Below are 17,308 nucleotides of genomic sequence, written 5' to 3'. Positions count from 1 at the left end.
CAAGAAGTATTTCCGGACAAAATGGCCCAAGTAGGACAGGACATAGGCAGACAGACACAGCGCCCTGTGCCTCAAGACACCTGTTTATTGGGGACACAACTCTGCGACAGGGATGACAGGAATCGTACCAAAAATAGCGACGTCTACAGGGCCCCTGAAGGGGCTAGAAGGGTACAGTGCCCCCCACCCCCACCCATTGTACAAAAATAAACTCTCACGCCTATGGACCAGCAAAGACTGGCAGAGCGGCTCCTCAACAGGGACACAACCCTCTGCCAGCCCTGGGACCCCGTTCTTTGATCCTCACCCCTGCCACTTCTAAGGCACTGTGACTCTCCCCTGGGCTGGGTGGGTAGCGCCCGCCCACCCTCCTACGCCCTCCACCCCCTCCACCTCTGGTCCGCCTGGGGCTGGGATATGGGTCCCACGCTGCCCCCTGCTGGCTGCTCTACCCAACTACCTCTAGCACTCCCCCGCTCCCGCGGGGTGAGCTCACTAAGCTAACCGCCCCTAAGAGGGCTCCCTACCGTTCTTGTCCTCCTAGCCCCGCCTCTCCTGCTCTCTGCAGCCCGGGGCCCTCCTCCCCTTCCTGAGGAGGACTGGGAGGGGTCTCTCCGGATTGTGCAGGGGCGTAAGGCGGGGACGCGTCGGCCTGGGGCGGCCTGCGGCCCCGAGCCCTGCGGCTGTGGTGCACTTGCAGGTGCAAGGCCATGAGCTCAGGGGCTCCCGTGGCGAAGGGGCAGAAGAGGCATCGGTGGAGGGCACCCCCCGGCCCAGCCTCGCCTCCCGGCCCCGCCCGCAGGGACAGGTCCAGGGGTTCGGCCTCACCGCCTCGCCCGTTGCGCAGGGTCCTCCCGGGACTGGCGGGCTTCCGACGGGACCCCGGCGCCGCGCTCGAAGGAGGCCGGGGGTTCGCCGCGCCCTCCACCCAGGTCGCAGGCTGCGGAGCCGCCTTGGCTCCCGACTGCTGTGCCGCACTCCGCTGGGAAGGGGGCGGCGGCTCTGGGGGTGGTCCGGGGCCCGCCCCACTCCTCTGCTCTCTGTGGTGGCGCTGCAGGTGATACTTCAGCGAGCCGGATTGGGTGCCCGCGTAGTCGCAGTGCGGACATTTGTAGGGGCGCTCGCCTGGTGAAAGGGGTGCGACAGGGTCACAGAAGCACGATCACCGCCGGCCCCACCCGCATTTTGCTCTCTGTACAGGCCCTTCTGGACCAGAAAAACATAGCCCCACCGCCTCTCATTTAACAGAGCAGCATTCCCCCAACCACCTCAACGGGCCATACTGCAGGCTGCGTTTCAGGCAGCGCTCTCTGTTCCTGCCCCTCAGTTCCCTCCCGACCACAGAGGCTGCCCCCCTCACCTGTGTGCACTCGAAGGTGCACTTTAAGGTGATGCGCTGAGCGGAAAGATTTTCCACAGAAGGGGCAATCCTTTCCTGTGGCTCCCCGGCCCCCTTCAGGCCGGGTCCCTCCAACCAACAGCCCATTCTCTTCTGCAACACACACGTTAAGGGAAGTCAGAAAGGCCCTTTGCCCTATCCCTATCAGGGCCACGCGTCCCACACCCACCCCTTAGGATTGCTTCCCCTGGGACCCCAGAAGGAAACAGTCTATTTGAGGGAAGCTGAGGAGTTGGATTTGTTGTGAGTTGTGCTATGCCCCTCGAAAAGTGGCCTCCAGGAGTGAAAACAATCGAGAGTAAGAGACAGGTCCCTTTTAAAGAGGAGGGTAAGGAGGGCGGTGGTGGCGTCAGAATGGGCCCCGGGTGTGGAAATCTTGGAGGGAAAAGACCCCTACATACCCTGCGTGGCGGTGGACCTTGCTTGGGTCCCTGCAGCAGACGCAGAGTGCCCTGGCCCCTCGCTTGGGCGCGGGTGCAGTGAAGCCAGAGGGCCCAACGCCCTGCTGCGTGCCCAGGTCTCCTCCTCTGCCTCCACCACCTCCTCTTCCTCCTCTGGCTCTTCCGCGCGATGCCGGCGAGCCCGGGCCGGAAGAGCAGAAGGCAGTGGGCGGAAGCTTCCGAAGCCGCGGCCGGCCCCAGGCTCGGCGCCCTCACCATTAGGCCGGGCCTCGCCAGCTCGCAGGCTCAGGTAGCCCAGGAGGCTCGGAGGCTCACGGCGCTCGGCGGGAGTGGGAGCCGGGGCCAAGAGGAGCGCGGGGCCCAGCGGCTCATAGGTCAGCAGGCCCAGGTCAGGAGGCTGGGGGGCCCGGGCAGCCCCGGAACCAGCCCCCGGGGCGCGCAGCGGCCCCAGCTTGCTGGCATGCACCTTCATGTGGTTCTTAAGGAACCAGGGCTCCTTGAAGCAGCGGCCACACACGGGACACGCATGATCGAAGGAGGCCTTGTGCTTGCGCATGTGGCCCTTCAGAAACCAGGACTGCGTAAAGCTCTGGCCACACACTTGACAGCGGAACTCCGGGGGCGCTGGGGGCTCCTCGGGAGCGGCGGGAGCGGGGGCAGGTGCTGCCTCACGTTCAGGCTCCGGCTCAGATTCTGGGACTGATCTGGGTTCAGGTTGGGGCGGAGGCTGAGGCTGGGGTGCAGCCGAGCTGGCCGCCAGGGGGCGCTCAGGAGCTCCGTGGGCCGTCAGGCTGTGATGCAGCAGCTCCTCCTCCTGGCTGGAACCAAAACTGCACAGGCCGCACTTCCAGGGCCTGTGCAGGATGTGCAGGTGGCGTTCGCGCTCTGCCGCGGTGCGAAATTTGCCTTTGCAGAAGGGGCAACGGAAGGCGGACGACGAAGGAGCCTGGGACCGCGCCAGGCCCTCAGTGGCAGGGGTGGACTGCATGCCCCCAGAACTTCGGGCTCTCCCCAGCCGGGCCTCGCGCAGTAGCGCGCGCTCCTCCAGCTCCAGCAACAGGCGTGCGGCGGGACTACGCGGACGCTCGGGCTGGTGCGTGCGCAGATGCGAGCGCAGCAGAGCCCGCTGCGCAGCGCGGTGGCCGCAGTGCGGGCACTGGAAGGCCTGGGCGCCTGGGTGCGCCCGCAGGTGCAAAGCCAAGATAGAGTTGAAGCGGAAGCGCTTCCCGCATACAGGGCAAGGGAAGCGTCTTTCCCCTGCGCGACTCTCGGACCAGCCCACTGCTCCCATCCCTGGAGACCCGGCGCTCACGCCTGGCCCGTTGGAGTAGCGCTGCAGATCCAGTTCGCCGTCGAAGGCGGGCGGCGAGGGCGCTAAATGGCCGCCCGGAACGCGGGGACGTGAGCCCTGTGGAGAAAGACCTGAGTAGAGCCAGGGGTTGAGAAGGGACAGCTGTGGGAAAAGCAAGGGCGTGGAAGGCCAGAAGAACTCGAGGGAAGGTGGGTTGGGGCCTGAATCAGGAATACCGAGTGCCCTTCCCACTCACCCTGAGGGAAGTGGGACATGAATGGGAATTGAGCTGTTGGGGCCACAGACATAACTTCTAAGAGAGGTAGGGCAGGGAAGGAGTATAATCGGAAGTACTTGCAGGTTCAGGCCGGAGCTTCTTCACTCACCTCCATGGACCCCCTTCACATTCTTTGGTTCTGGGGAGTTCAGGGAAGAGGAGGAGGAAGAGCTGCTAGTGAAGGCAACAGGTGCTGAAGAGCTAAAGCAAGAGAGACAGGTTTGGAGGGAAAGATGAGCCCTGGTTTTCAGCAGTGGAAAGAGGCACCCCCAACCCCATACCCTTAGCAGCCATACTCTTGCAACCTATCCATTACCCTTCCTTGCACCCTGAGACAGGAAGGGGCTGCTGTCTTCAAAATTTTTACTCCTTGATTTGCCCAGCCCACAGGCTCCCTAACAACCAGGATGTCTTCCCCCAAAGTAGTAATTTTAAACTCCTAGTCCCAAACGACCACTACCATCTTTACCATCACCACCATCAGCACCACCATCACCACCCCCTGGTGGTAGAAACCATCACAGTATACCCCTCTCCCATTTAAGTCAGGCTATGCAGCTTGATGAGCAAACCGGGTGGGCCTGCCATGCCCCCCCAGTTATCCAAGTGAAACCAGTTGCTCTCAGACCCCTAACTGACCGATAAGCCAAACATCCTTCCACACTCCACAGTCCTTCCTTCTGGCCTTATCCTGTCTTTCTGTCTTTTCCCCCTCGTTCTCCCTCCCTCCGCCTGGATTCCTGATCCATTCATTTCCATTCATTACAGAGACTCATTCATGCATGGGAGAGAAACACCTCCCAGCAGCAGAGAGTCTGGAGACAGACAGAGGGGGAGGGGCATGAAGGGGGAGAGAGCCAGAGGGAGAGGGAATGAAGAGAGAGTTGGGGGAGGAGTGGAAGTTAAGGGGCGCTGCTGGCCTGGGGAAGGGGTTAAAAACTACAAATACCAGATAGGATTCATCCCCGTGTTTCAAACCTTGGAGCCTGCAGTTTGACGGGGCATCTCAGCCCCTTTGTCCAGGGCTGTTCCGAGGCAGGCTTTCCTTCTCTCTGCAGGGGAGAGGCTCCCTCACACAAGAGGAGGATTACACTGGCTCTGAGCTCAAGAGGCTGGAGTGAGGGACGGGGGGCGGGGCTGGGCCATCTGCACAGATAGGGGCTCAGCACATGCTCTGAGCAGGAAAGGGTTAAAATTCTCCAGGCTGAAATTCCCTGGGCCTGGGATGTGCAGAGCTCCAGTTCTGAGGAAGGAGAAGAGCACTAAGAAGAAGCTTGGGGGGGGGGGGGTGCTCTCCTGATTCTAAGCTGCAGAGGTTAGTTAGCATTAGGACTTAGAGGCAACCCCAGAATTAACATTCATGGAAACAGGCCTGGGGAAGATGAGCAGAAGTCAGCCAGCCTACCTTCCTGCTTACATACAGAATTGTCTCCAGTTGAGGCTGGATGAATGTGGGCCTAACCTATTTTTTTGCCTGAGATAGAAAGAATATTTGAGATATAAAGAACTTCCATACAATAGGCATTGTGAAACTGAAATGGGTTACTGAGAAAGAAAAGGACTCAAGCGTTACTTTGCTTAAGGATCTTTAACAGAAGAGAACTGGGCCAGGAGTCAGCCCTGCTTATCAGCAAAGAGAAAAGGCTCTGGAGGTCCAAGCCTTCTTTAATTTTTGACATTTAATGAATGTGAATGTGATAAGAATCCATAAAGGGGCAGGTACCTGTTACATGTGAAATCTGGGTTAAGGGAATTTTATTAACAGAAGGTTGACTGACAAAGTGTCCTCATCCAAGGGTCATTAAACAACCTCCACCACCACATTTAACATTTGTATTTCTGTAGCTCCAAATCAGGGCATCCACCATCATCTTCTGGATCCTCCAAACAAACCCCTTTCCTGGGACCAAGAGCCCAGCTAGGCTCCATACGTAGTGTCACAAAAGGTGATTTAAAGAGTAGGACTGAGGAGTGCAAGGCTATTGTGGGCCCAGTCTGACTATTAATAGCCCTGCAACCTTCAGTAAATCACTTAACCTCCCAGTTTACTCATCTGTAAAATAAGAAAGTTGGACTAATTTATATTAATGGTCCCATCCAGCTCAAAAATTTGTGGTTCTGAGTCACAGGACTCTTCTGGACCCCAGAGAGATTTTAAAAACAAATGGTCATCCCTTCAGTACCATGGAGAGTGCAGTGGGCTACCAGAGGAGCCACTTTGGCCACCTCGGCTCCGTACCATAGGAAGAGCTAGGAAGTGATAGAGGGGCCACATTTGCCATTTTAGCACCACAGATAAAGCACTGAAAAAAGCTAGAGGATTTTTAAAAATTCCTATCTGGGAACTATGGAGGGGGATGGGGGACAGTGGTACCAGAGGAATTATTTTGGCCTTTTAGATGTCACTGAAAATAGATAAGTGTAATAGAAAATAGATGTAACTAGAAGAATTTTAATTAGCTATAAGGAGTGTCCTGACAGTTACAGTTTGTACATCCTGGAATGAGTTACTGAGGCATCGTATTTGGGTCCATCACATTCTGTTGCTCTCCTGGGGATTCCCGGAACATCCTGGTGTACAGCCAATCTGGTATATTCAGAGGAAGCAGATGGTGGGGGAGGAGGGGGGGAGGCTGGGAATACTGCATGGTCATAGCTGACTAACCTATGGGCACATATTCTGATTCTGAGAAGATTCTAGGGCCCCTAAAACTGCCTGTAGCACAGCAAGCAAAATACCTCATGGGAGGCTGACCTCATATATGAAGCAAGTAGAGTGCGAACAGGACAAAGCTTCCTCCACCAAAACAAAACAAAAACAGAAGACCTACTTTACACATAGCATTTTCCAGGATGGAAAAAAGTGATATACAAGAAGGCCTAAATTGAAGCTGAATTCCCAAACAGGGTTAAGTTTCCCTAGAGGGTAGCCTCAAATCAACAAAACCCACCTGGACACCTTCCTAGGCCCAGTCAAGACCTCCTGAGTCATCTCCACACCAAAGGAGGCCCCAGGCACCTGATCCCACTAGTGTTTTGTTTTGTTTTGTTTTGTTTTGTTTTCAACAGAAAAGAGCACTAACAGGGTCCAAGAGCTATGAACCAGCTTGGAACCCACAGCATGCATGTATTGCCTGTGGGCAATAATCACAGAGTTTTCTATAGTTAGGCCCTAAACACCATCCACGAGATTTGGCCAGACAGGAGTACTGACCTACTTTCCACCCTCACTGGGAATCAGGGGTTATCTGGCCCTTGTTTGGGTTCTATAGGGATACAGAGCCAGGGATAGGGATCGGAAATCGTTCCAAAGCAACAGGCCAATTATTTTTGTGTGCTAGGAAAGCTGGTGGGGAAGGGCGTGTGGACCATCAACCTTACTGCTTTAGGGAGGGCTGGAAGGGTTGGTGAGAAGACTTAGAAACAAGGACAGGTACACAGAAACATTTGCTCCCTGAAGGACCTCAAACCCATGGTTCAAAAGTTTTTAGGGTCAAAGTGTAAGAGGCAAGGATTCAGGACTTCTGAGGTATAGTTGTGATGAAGCCTCTGTCACTGGTCTTTTCTATTATTTGATGCTCTTCCCCCTGTAGAGAATCCCACACCTCTGGAGTCTGCTACCAATTATGATTAACGCTGCACAAGATGAGGTAAGAAAGAAAAGGGGCTTCTTAGGTGGTCTAGAATCAAGACCACTTTTATCGCAAGTACATGCCAGTAGCTCACTTTCATGGTCTCCTATCCATGGCCCTTTGAACCTCACTGCTCAGGGAGTTCCTCTAAACTGACCCCACATCACAGCACGCCCATCTTTTACACTGAGTTCTTGGTAAAGCCTCCTTCCTCCATCCTCACTGTCCTGATTTGGGGGCATGGCACCTCAATCATTGACTCCAAATGTGCAGCAGGAGACAAGAGGAAGGTACACCTGCTGACCTATTGCCACCCCACCATGGTGAATCTTATTTCCCAGGCATGTCCCAACTTGACCCCTCTTCTGAAAGTTCTAGAGGACCTTGATTTGGGGGAGGGGGCATGGCGCCAGCCCTAAGTCCCCTTAACTGGAGCTGACCCTAGAAAGGTCAGAGTCTTAGCACCCATATGAGTCTCAGTCCTCAGATTAGGGGGTGGGGGTAGGCAGGAGAGCCTCTGGGAAAATCTCCCTCCCAGAAGTAGGTTGGCAAGTAGGGCAGGACCTGTGATCCTGCAGAAGAGATTCTTCCAGCAGCACCCCAGTCCCCTCCCGGGGAAGATAAGCTAGAAGGATGATGGGGGGCAGGGTTGGGAGATTGGGAGGCCAAGGCTCAGCTACCCCGGCCGGGAGAACAAAAGCTGAGTTGCAGCCGCCTCCGCCGCTGCTGCCGCCGGCCGAGCTCTTTGTGACACTTTGTTTGGGACGCAGAGAGGGAAGCACCCCCCATCCTCTCCCCTCCCCCATCCCCGCTCCGGGAGAGTTTGGGTCCCTTCCCCCTCTCCCATCAGCCCTACCTGAGCCGGGGGGCGCTCATCCACTCAGGCTCCCGGCTCGGCCGCCTTGCACCCCCAGGCCCCTCGCGCCCTGCCTTCGGGCCCCTACAAAGACGTCCGCACCACCCCCCCCCCCGTTGGCCTTTCCCCTTTGGTGTACGCTTTCCCGGCTCCCCCACCTGGCCCCCCCCTCCCTCGAGGCCCCCCAGCTATCCCGGCTTCCGAGGCCGCCGCCCCCACCCCGCCCCCCCAGGAGCTCTGGGCGAAGTTTGCTTGGGGCCGAGCCGGCGCCCCTCCCCCGCCCCCGCCCCCTGCACCTGCTCCGAGCCGGGCGCGCGGAGCGGGCCCCCCCTCCGGGTGGGGGGGAGGGGGCCGGGGGCGGGGGCCGGGTGGCGGAGGGGGGGGGCCGGGAGTGGGGGGAGCGGCTACTCACGAGCCCCGGGCGGGCGGCGGCGGAGCGGGCGGCGGCGGCGGCGGCGGGCGGCGGGCCGGCGGCGCGGGCGTCAGCGTTACGTGGGGCCGGGGGAGATGCGCCGGGCCCCGGCCCCCCCGCCCCCGGCCCGGCCCCCGCCCCCTCCCCGGTCCCCCGCCCCCGGCCCTGGCCCGCATTGTGTGCGGCGGGAGGCGGCCCGGCCATTAGCATGCGGGGGGCGGCGCGGCGGGGCTGGGAGCCGCGCGGGAGCGGGAGCGGGGCTCTGGCTCCGGGGACAGGGAGCTGGGGACCCCGGGAGCCGCGAGAGGCGGCCGCCAGGGGCGGGGTACGGGCAGTTTGGAGACGGGGGGCGCTGTCGGAGGGAGGGAGGGAGGGAGCGGGGGTGGGACGCACAGACGATTCCAACAGGAGACTGGAAGAGATTTTGAAAGGTCATCTCGTCCTTCCCCCAGCCTCCAAGCCGGACTGCCCCTCCCACCCTAAACCCGGACATACCAGGGAAGGAGTTGGCTCTGCCGCTCTTTCTGCCCCAACATGCACAGACTCGGGAAGTTCTTCCTGGGGTTTTATCTCAAAGCCTCTCCCTTACAATTTCTGTCTCTCTTTTTGGGGAGGAGGAGGAGGGGCGATTATAGAGATAGTTAATGTCTGCCGTATAAGAAACATTATTAAAGTTACTCTTCGGTCCTTTCTGTTCTTGATAAACAAATCCCACTCCTTCCTCTAGAATTCTCTTTCCCATTCCTTAAGTCACTTTAATGGCTCTTCAATACAACAAATATTTACTGATTGCTTACCGAGTACCAGGCACTATGCTTAGCACTGTGGGGGATGAGCAGATGAGGGGCTTGTAGAACCTTCCTATGAGCAGTTTGTAATCTAGACAGGGGCTACAAATTTGTAAGTAGTATACTCAGGTTTAATCAATATTGACGGAATGCCTGTTCACATATTTAATAGTATAGAATCCTTACAATAACACTCTGAAATATAATCAGTCTGCATTTACAGGTAAGGAAAATGAAGCTAAAGAGTCTCTTTCCACTGTCCTACCAGCTCAGGGATCCTCAAAGCAAGCCTAACTTCACATTCTGTCAGGCCACTGCTTACCAAATAAAATTAATGCACATGGGGGCTGAGACAGGAACAGACCCACAACTTTTCCGGATCCCCTTAAATGTGTTTCGCACTCCCCAGGAAAGAAGAGTGGACACAGTGATCAGATGAGTGTTGGCCCAGCAGTGAGTAGAACATAAGTGTCTTTCAAAGGACCACTAGACCCCTGCCTGTCAGTACTAACTCCCAGGAGTCTTCTGGCTCAGTCTTCTACCATCAGTAATAAATATGGTAAGAGTTACTAACAATTATTGAGCAAGTAGGTGTTAGGTACTGGGCTGAGCTAGTTCTTTGCATTTTCTCTTTTAATACTCAAGGTAACCCCTTGAGTATTGTATTGAGATCAGTATTATTAACTTCCCTTTATAGATAAGGAAACAGAGATTAAGTAACTTACCCAAGGTCATTCCAGTAGATCTGGGATTTGAACATAAGTCTGGTTTTCTCCAGATCTCAGGCTCTGCACCTTTCCTATTTTTGATTCATAAGGTATATATTCAAGCCCAGCTGGTTCTGCTCCTTACGGTAGAAACAAATGTCCCCAGCTTAGCATTTAAATAAGCCTTTAGTATATGGGCCTCATGCACATCAGTGTGACCGTATCCCACCAGCGATGGCTACTAAGTGCCCACCATGAGCCAACAACCACTCACAGTCATATTATTAGCCCCCTTTATATCACTCAGTTTGGGTAAACTGAGGTTTAAATAGGTAGAATATTCAAGGTCACACAGCTGAGAAAGTGACAGAGCTGAGATCCTAGTCCAGGTCAGCCTGACTGCAAGGCAACCTGTATCTCTCAAAAATGTTCTTTGGTATGGTAGTGTCCTTCCCAAGACTGGCCATTTGGGGACTATTTTCTGTACATATCTAGCAGCAAATTAACACTGTAACACTAAAAAAATCCCTGCTATAAGTAGGGATCCCCATCTACTTTAGTGTCCAATCCAGAGTAAATCCTTTAAGAAAGGAAGAAGAGAGGAGAAACCGTCCAGAAAGTGAGACAGGAAACCAGGGGAATTAAACCTTGCCTGGTCTTGAGACAACACTGCAAGTGGTAATGACAGGGGACCAATTCAGACAGTAATATGGGATATCCCTATATTACAGGTAATTTGAGGAGGAAGCAAAAAAAGGAGAAAATTAGATGGAAATGGGGGGAAACTGGGACCCAGAGTGGTAGTGTCCACTGGGATGAGGTGAGCAATCAGAAGAGGACCCTGGATGGGCAGAGAGGGCAGCAATGGGAAATGGGAACAGCAATGAACAAAAGGCAGCAATGGGAAAGAGGGACAGAGTAAGGTAGGGTGGGGCATCTTATAGAATGAACTGAGGCTGGTCTGCCCATAGCCACTCCCTGGATCCTTAGGCACTCTGGGGACCTTTGCCCCACCACTCCCGGCCCCGACAGCCTGTCTCTGCCAAGACAAGTTTGTCGTCCTCGTCGTCGTCTGCTCTGAGCTACTGGACCCTGCCAGGAGCTCCAGGCCCGGCTGGGTCCCATCCTTTTGGAGTAGCACCTTCAGACTAGGTAGGTCTGAGGCCCTGAGCCTCAACTCCCCGGATTTTGGAAGCAGATAAAGGGACAGCTGAAAGAGATGTTGCTCCATATCCTATCTCCTGATAGGTGCCATAATGCCTTTCTCCCAGCCTAGAAAGCACCGAACTCCAGTGGTCAGCGGAGCCATGGAGGAGAGAGCTGCTCAGCGGGAGCAGGAAAGACCCAGTCTTCGTCTGGAAAAGCTACAGCACTGGGCAAAGCACAGGCAGAGCGGGCACCTCTTGGTGCTAGCGGTGAGGCCAGGCTGTCCCACCCAGAGCTTCAGCATGTCCAGTTGTAACCCAGTTCAGTTCTATTGAATTAGGGAGCACTCACCCCGTGCCTGAAACTGCTAGCCTCTGAGTGGGAGGAGGGTGGAAAAAACATAGCATAATGAAGCAAGACCCTTAATCCCCAATTAGCTTCCATTATGTGGGGAAAACACATATGTAAGTAACCAGACTTGGACAGACTTGAGGCAGAAAAAGTTAATACCCCATTCCTTCACTTGACCTTGGTTGACTACTTCCCACCAACGGGCATTCCTCCCAATTGCTGATCTCTAGATCCCCTTCAACTACCCTGTGTCTGGCCTCCAGGTGAGCCAGCTATGGCTGGCAGTGGCTGTGGTGCCCTTTGCTATCTCTGTTGCCTGCCTGAACTCTGCCTGTCACATGGCCACAGCACTGCCACTTGGGCCTGGAGCATTGGTAAGACACACCACAAGGAAGGGTGGAAGGAAGGTCCTGGAGGCCCTCCTTAATGGGCCAGAGCGCAACACTTGCCTTTCTCACCATTCAGGGTCTCCTCACTGCGATTGTCACTCTTGAGCTGCGCAGAGCACCCCGCCTCTGGAAGGTGAGAGGGGAAGAGAATGCAGCACTGTTCTCCCACACACACCCCAACACACACACACACACACACACACACACACACACACACACACGCCACTCAGCCCAGGAAGTGACTAAATGTTAACCAATCCTGTCAGCTCCCTGCCCCTGACTGGCCTAAAAAACTGAGGAGGGAAAGCAAGAAATTAGAGGGCTCATGGTCCTGCTTGGAGGTGGAGGAATAGGAGCTGAGTTTTGTTTGGGGGCTTTGCTGCAGGTGGGGCTTGGAGCGGCAATCAGTCCCCTAGGCTGGGCAGGGTTGAGCTGGTTCATTGGCAGGTGCGGGCCATGATGATACTCAACATCTTCAGTCTGATCTTGGGCTTCATCGTTGTGGTGGTCGACGTGATGAAGACAGCCTTGGGGGCTGCCTCAGCTGCCCCCTCCCAGGTATGGGTGAATAAAGGAGAAGGTAGGAGAATGAAGAGATGAAGAGGAAAAGGGGCAGGGGTAAACAGGTGCTGGGTTCCCTGTAGCATCCTCATCCCTGTCTACCTGCAGCAGGCTGGCTTGCTGGCGGTGGAGCTAGGCACTGAGGCCTTCACCCTAGGGGGAGTGCTGGTCTCGGCATACTCACTCTTCCTGCTGAGCCAGAGGAAGCCAGGATGCTGCAGGAACCGGAGTCTGCTCTACCAGGAGCTGCAGGAGGTATTCAGGGGAAAGTATGGAGCAGTTCACTAGCAGCTGATTTTTTTACTGGCTATACTGGTCAGTGGCACTTAAGAGAAAACAGGGTTGGTGGGGGCTGAGGGGGAGAAGGGGTCATAGCCATAAACTGATTGGTTTTCTGTTTTTAGATATTTATTCCCCAGTGTTGAGTAAGAGGTAACTGGGTATCTAAATGGCTGAGATTAGAAATGTGGGAGCGCATTAGGAAGCTGCCTAAATATTGGAAGAACTATGGGAACAAGAGTAAATGGAAGAAAAGGAGTAAGTTGTTTCTGTCTGGGATTCCTCCTTTCTCACCCTTACAGTTTGCTCCCCTCACAACTGTCTGGCTTTTAGGGTCTGTCTGAGTTGGAGGAAGTTGCTGCTTTGGAGAATGGTACCACCGTGGCCAGCACAGCAAATGCAACAAATGAGTAAGCTAGCAAGGGCAGGCAAGCAACTCCTGCTCCACTAACCTGGCAAAGGGCGTTGTCCAGGCCCTCCTGCCCTCCACCACACAAAACTCAGAAGCTAGATGGAGTCCTCTGAGACCTACATGAAGTCCGGTGGAGTGCCTTCAGTTTTCATCCAGACTAGGCCCCTTGCTCTTCCCTTCCCCACAAGAGGAAGCTATACCTAAACCGGAGCCTTCCCTGAAAGGGAAAAGCTGCCCTCCTGCAGGACATCCTTAAACCAATTTTCATCTGTACCCACTTCCTTCGATCTTTCCCCTCCATACCCATCCCCTCCCCATACAGCTTCACATCTGCCTCGTCTCACTACTTTCTCTTCTTTCCACCTCTCACAATCCCATCCAACTCCAAGCCCGGGGTCCCGCACAAGCCCATTCTCAGAAATCAGTTCACGGTGCTTTAGTTTTCTCCCTTCGAGCCGGTTCCTTTCTACTCTAGCGAAGACTACAAGTCCCGGGATGCCCCGCTGCCCCCGTGGCCTGATGGGAAATAAAGAGCCTTCCCTCTGGGATGGGGGCGCTGTACATCTGCTGAGTGACGCGAGGCGCTGGAAGTCGGGGCCTAGCCGAGAGTTTCCTCGGACGCGACCACTGGCCCCGCGTGCGGGGAGGCGCCAGGCGGGTTATCCTGCGCGGGGGCGCCGCCGCCCCACCCACGGCAACTGATTGCTGACTCTGGGTCCACAGGCCTCCCTCTGGCAGCTTCGGGGACCGGCAGGGGCTGGGGCTGGCCCTCGGCAGAGCTGGGTTTCCCAAATGGTGTCGCTGCGCCCCCTCCCACAGAGCCCAAATCCAAAGTCCTGAGACTTGGAGCGCGCGCGAGAAAGGGGTTGGAGATGATGAGTCAGAAGCCCGGGGCCCTTGTCGTCCCCCTCCCTCGGGGCCCAGGTGCCGGACGAGGACAGGCTCGCAGGGCAGACGGGTGGATTGGGCAGGAAGAGGAAGGGACGCGGCGACCCGAGCTAACACTTTCCCGCCTCTTGCGAGCACGCCGGTGTTACGAGACCGCGTTGCCACCACCCTTTCTCTCCCAAGGCGGGAGCGGGACTGCGCAGGCTCAGCCTCTCGGCTACCCCGCGGACCTTTGATCCCGGCTGCGGTCTGGTCCTGAAGCTCTGGTTGGGCTCAACCCCCACTGTTTCTGACCTTTGCACGTGTGCAAAGATGACAAGCTCGAGTGGGCTTTAGAAAAGCCCAGGGAAACTGGGAGACCCAGTAGCACCAGCCGGGCAGCTTACTAGCCGCTAGAGAAACTAGAAATTGACCACAGCTGGAGTACTAAGAGAACTCACCCCAAATTCACACAGGGCCCAGGATGGGTGTGCGCCTCACACTCATTTTTGTTCCCACTTGAGAAGGCTTCTTTCCCTAGAGAATGCTGCTTTTCCGGACTTAGCCAAGCCCAGGCATCAGTGAGGAAAGAGCGCGGCCTGGCTGCCTTGCCCTGACATTGCAGTGGTGCCAGCGGCAGAGCTCCTGTTTGTGACACCTTGGGAGTGGTAATAGTCGCCCTATGACAAGGTTGTGTGAGTACTAGTGGGTGGAGACAGTTCTGGAATTAGGCTCTTGAATGGAGAAAACAAGATCTGGGCCTCCCCCTTCTCCTCCCAGTCTAACTGCCATGAGCTTATGTGTGCAAGATTCAGAAAATAATTTTCTTCAAAGTGGGAAGTTGGTGGTGGATGAGGAAACAGTGGGAAGTTGGTGGTGGATGAGGAAACGGGGGTAAAAAAAAAATAAACAGTTCACTCCGTCTTCTAGATAGGATCAACAGCTTAGTGATATGATCAGAAATCTAGGAATTGTATTCTAGTTCTTGGAGAAGTTCAGTGACCCTACAAATGAACCTTACCAGTCGGGTTAGGTTAGGCTATGCTTTGGTAACAATGCCCTAATCTTTTTTTTTTCCCCCATTAAGTAAGCTCTGTGACCCACATGGTGATTGAACCCACAACTCTCAAGATTGAGTCACATGCTGTACCTACTGAGCCATCCACGCCACTTAACAATGCCCAAATCTTAATGGCTTTACACCACAAAGACTGGTCTCACAGTACATGTCTAGAGTAGTCCGGAAGTGGACTGTGTTCATTATAAGTTATTCAGGAACCCAAGCTGGTGGAGCGCCACCATTTTGAGATCCTACCTAAGTCACCAAGAGGCTTAGAGTCCCCACCCCATGTGTGAAGTAAGCATGAATTGTTCATGAGCTCTTACATGCTTTTGCCTCAACAGGACACATAGCACTTTCATTGGCCAAAGCAAGTCATACAGCCACACCCAACTGCGAGACAGCTACAAGGGCATTCTTTTCAAATGCCTAGAGGAGGGGAAGCAGAAATACTAAAAGAAAAAATGTTAACCATTTGTGGTGATTCTTGAAAAGTTTGGCAGTTGAAACTCATCTTGTCCAGCAGTTATGCTCATATATACCTCTTTAGTTTTTCCTGAACCACTAAATGAAGTTGTTAATAGAAACTTTTTTCCGGGGGCACCTGGGTGTCTTAGTCAGTTGGGGGTATGCTTTTGGCCCAAGTCATGATCCCAGGGTCCTAGGATTGACCCTTGCATCAGGCTCCCTGCTCAGTAGGGAGTCCGCTTCTCCATCTTCCTCTGCCCCTCCCCTGCTCATATGTTTGTGTGCACGGTCTCTCTCTCAAATAAATAAATAAAATCTTTAAAAAAAAAAAAAAAAGAAAGAAAGAAAGAAAAACTTTTCCCTAGAAAATAATAGGACTAGGAGTTGGGAAATGTAGATTCTGGTTTTGTTTTGTAGGTTTGAGGAAGTCAGACTCTGAAGTACATTTTGCTTACATGGAGATTATAATCATAGTATTTATTCTCTTTACCTTACTGGAGTACCAAGGCTAAAATAAAATCACACATGGGAAAATACCTTGAAACTATAAGGCACTTCAGAAGTTGAAAATAAATTGCCTGCAGAGATGAGGAGTAGTGTAAATGAGTGAAACAGATTGGGTATGATGTAACAGATTGGTGGGAACTCTGGGAAACTAGATCACCCACATTTGACTTCAAGACTTTACCCCCACTCAACATCCAATTATTGCCATGTGGAACTGTGGGCCTGGTATTGACATAGTTTCAATTTTCCTAGACAAGTCAGAAGTTCTGACTTTTTAAATTTTTATTTGTTTATATATATATTTTAAAGATTTTATTTATTTGTCAGAGAGAGAGAGGGAAAGAGAGTGAGCACAGGCAGACAGAATGGCAGGCAGAGGCAGAGGGAAAAGCAGGCTCCCCGCTGAGCAAGGAGCCTGATGCGGGACTCAGTCCCAGGATGCTGGGATCATGACCTGAGCCGAAGGCAGCTGCCCAACCAACTGAGCCACCCAGATGTCCCTATTTGTTTATTTTTAAAAGATTTTATTCGTTCAAGAGAGAGAAGGAGCATGAGATCAGCAGGAAATGGAGAGAGGGAGAGGGAGAAGAGACATCCCCACTGAGCAGGGAGTCCCATGTGGCTCAGTCCCAGGATCCCAAGACCATAATCTGAGCTGAAGGCAGACACCTAACTGACTGAGCCACTCAGGGGCCTCAGAAATTCTGACATTTTAAATGAGAACTCTTCTGATTTTAAAATGTTGAGAACAAATTTTTCTTAAACTATCCAACTATCTGTTTCTTAAACAGATCCAGCCTGTTGTCCTTCAATTATAGTCTCTTCCTTATTCAAACATATGATGGGAATTCAGGTTTTGGGTGTGCAAGACTTTTTTTTTTTTTTTAAGATTTTATTTATTTATTTGACAGAAAGAGATCACAAGTAGACAGAGAGGCAGGCACAGAGAGAGAAGGAAGCAGGCTCCCCACTGAGCAGAGAGCCTGACATGGGACTCGATCCCAGGACCCTGAGATCACAACCTGAGCGGAAGGCAGCGGCTTAACCCACTGAGCCACCCAGGCGCCCCTGTGCAAGACTTCTTGTAGGCCTTTGAGGCCTCTCTTGAAATTCAAGAGTTTTGGAGAGATTTAACATTACGTTCTTAACTTTTTTTTTTCTTTTTAATCAATATCATTCTATAGCGTTGATTCTTAGAGAGGGGGCATTTTGCCCACTAGGGGTTATTTGGTGATGTCTTGAGATATTTTAGGTTGTAACAACTGGGTGTTGGGGTGGGGTGGGACTTTTAATGGAAGGACCATTAGATGATTAGATGACAAGTCACAAGATCAGAGATTAAGTTCCAGTGCCACTAATGCCCCTTCCCTATGCATTATCCTCTCCTAGTTGGAAAGCAAAGGTTGTCTGAGACGTCCTGTGGTCTTCATTATCTGCCCCCACCCCTGCCTATCGCCAGCGTCCCTGGCCACTCCGTGAAAGCAGCGTGCTCTGCCCCAACGCTT

General features: G+C 53.7%; 2 protein-coding genes across 7 annotated transcripts; one reads left to right on the top strand and one right to left on the bottom strand.

Annotated features, from left to right (window-relative positions):
* Nucleotides 1-65: 65 nt before the first annotated feature.
* Nucleotides 66-14,404, bottom strand: ZNF219 (zinc finger protein 219). 6 transcript variants are annotated; one of them, XM_032343078.1, is made up of 5 exons: nucleotides 14,230-14,404; nucleotides 3,478-3,569; nucleotides 1,801-3,208; nucleotides 1,361-1,492; nucleotides 66-1,125 (listed from the first exon to the last, which is right to left on the bottom strand). In XM_032343078.1, the coding sequence occupies exons 2-5, from the start codon at nucleotides 3,481-3,483 to the stop codon at nucleotides 524-526; spliced, it is 2,148 nt and encodes a 715-aa protein (XP_032198969.1). In that variant the 5' UTR covers nucleotides 3,484-3,569; nucleotides 14,230-14,404; the 3' UTR covers nucleotides 66-523. The 6 variants fall into 6 exon arrangements, with proteins under 6 accessions (XP_032198969.1, XP_032198968.1, XP_032198965.1 ...); XM_032343077.1 differs by lacking the exon at nucleotides 14,230-14,404 and adding an exon at nucleotides 8,764-8,963; XM_032343074.1 differs by lacking the exon at nucleotides 14,230-14,404 and adding an exon at nucleotides 8,269-8,655.
* TMEM253 (transmembrane protein 253) lies at nucleotides 11,065-14,236 on the top strand. Its single transcript, XM_032343095.1, has 6 exons — nucleotides 11,065-11,178; nucleotides 11,524-11,634; nucleotides 11,726-11,782; nucleotides 12,097-12,207; nucleotides 12,319-12,465; nucleotides 12,823-14,236. Exons 1-6 carry the CDS (start codon nucleotides 11,071-11,073, stop codon nucleotides 12,901-12,903), a joined length of 615 nt encoding a protein of 204 aa, XP_032198986.1. The 5' UTR covers nucleotides 11,065-11,070; the 3' UTR covers nucleotides 12,904-14,236.
* Nucleotides 14,405-17,308: the final 2,904 nt, after the last annotated feature.

Source organism: Mustela erminea, chromosome 5, assembly GCF_009829155.1.
Source record: "Mustela erminea isolate mMusErm1 chromosome 5, mMusErm1.Pri, whole genome shotgun sequence".
Lineage (NCBI taxonomy): Eukaryota > Metazoa > Chordata > Mammalia > Carnivora > Mustelidae > Mustela > Mustela erminea.
The sequence above is the reverse complement of the archived record's forward strand: the minus strand, read 5'-3'. Positions and strand labels throughout refer to the sequence as shown.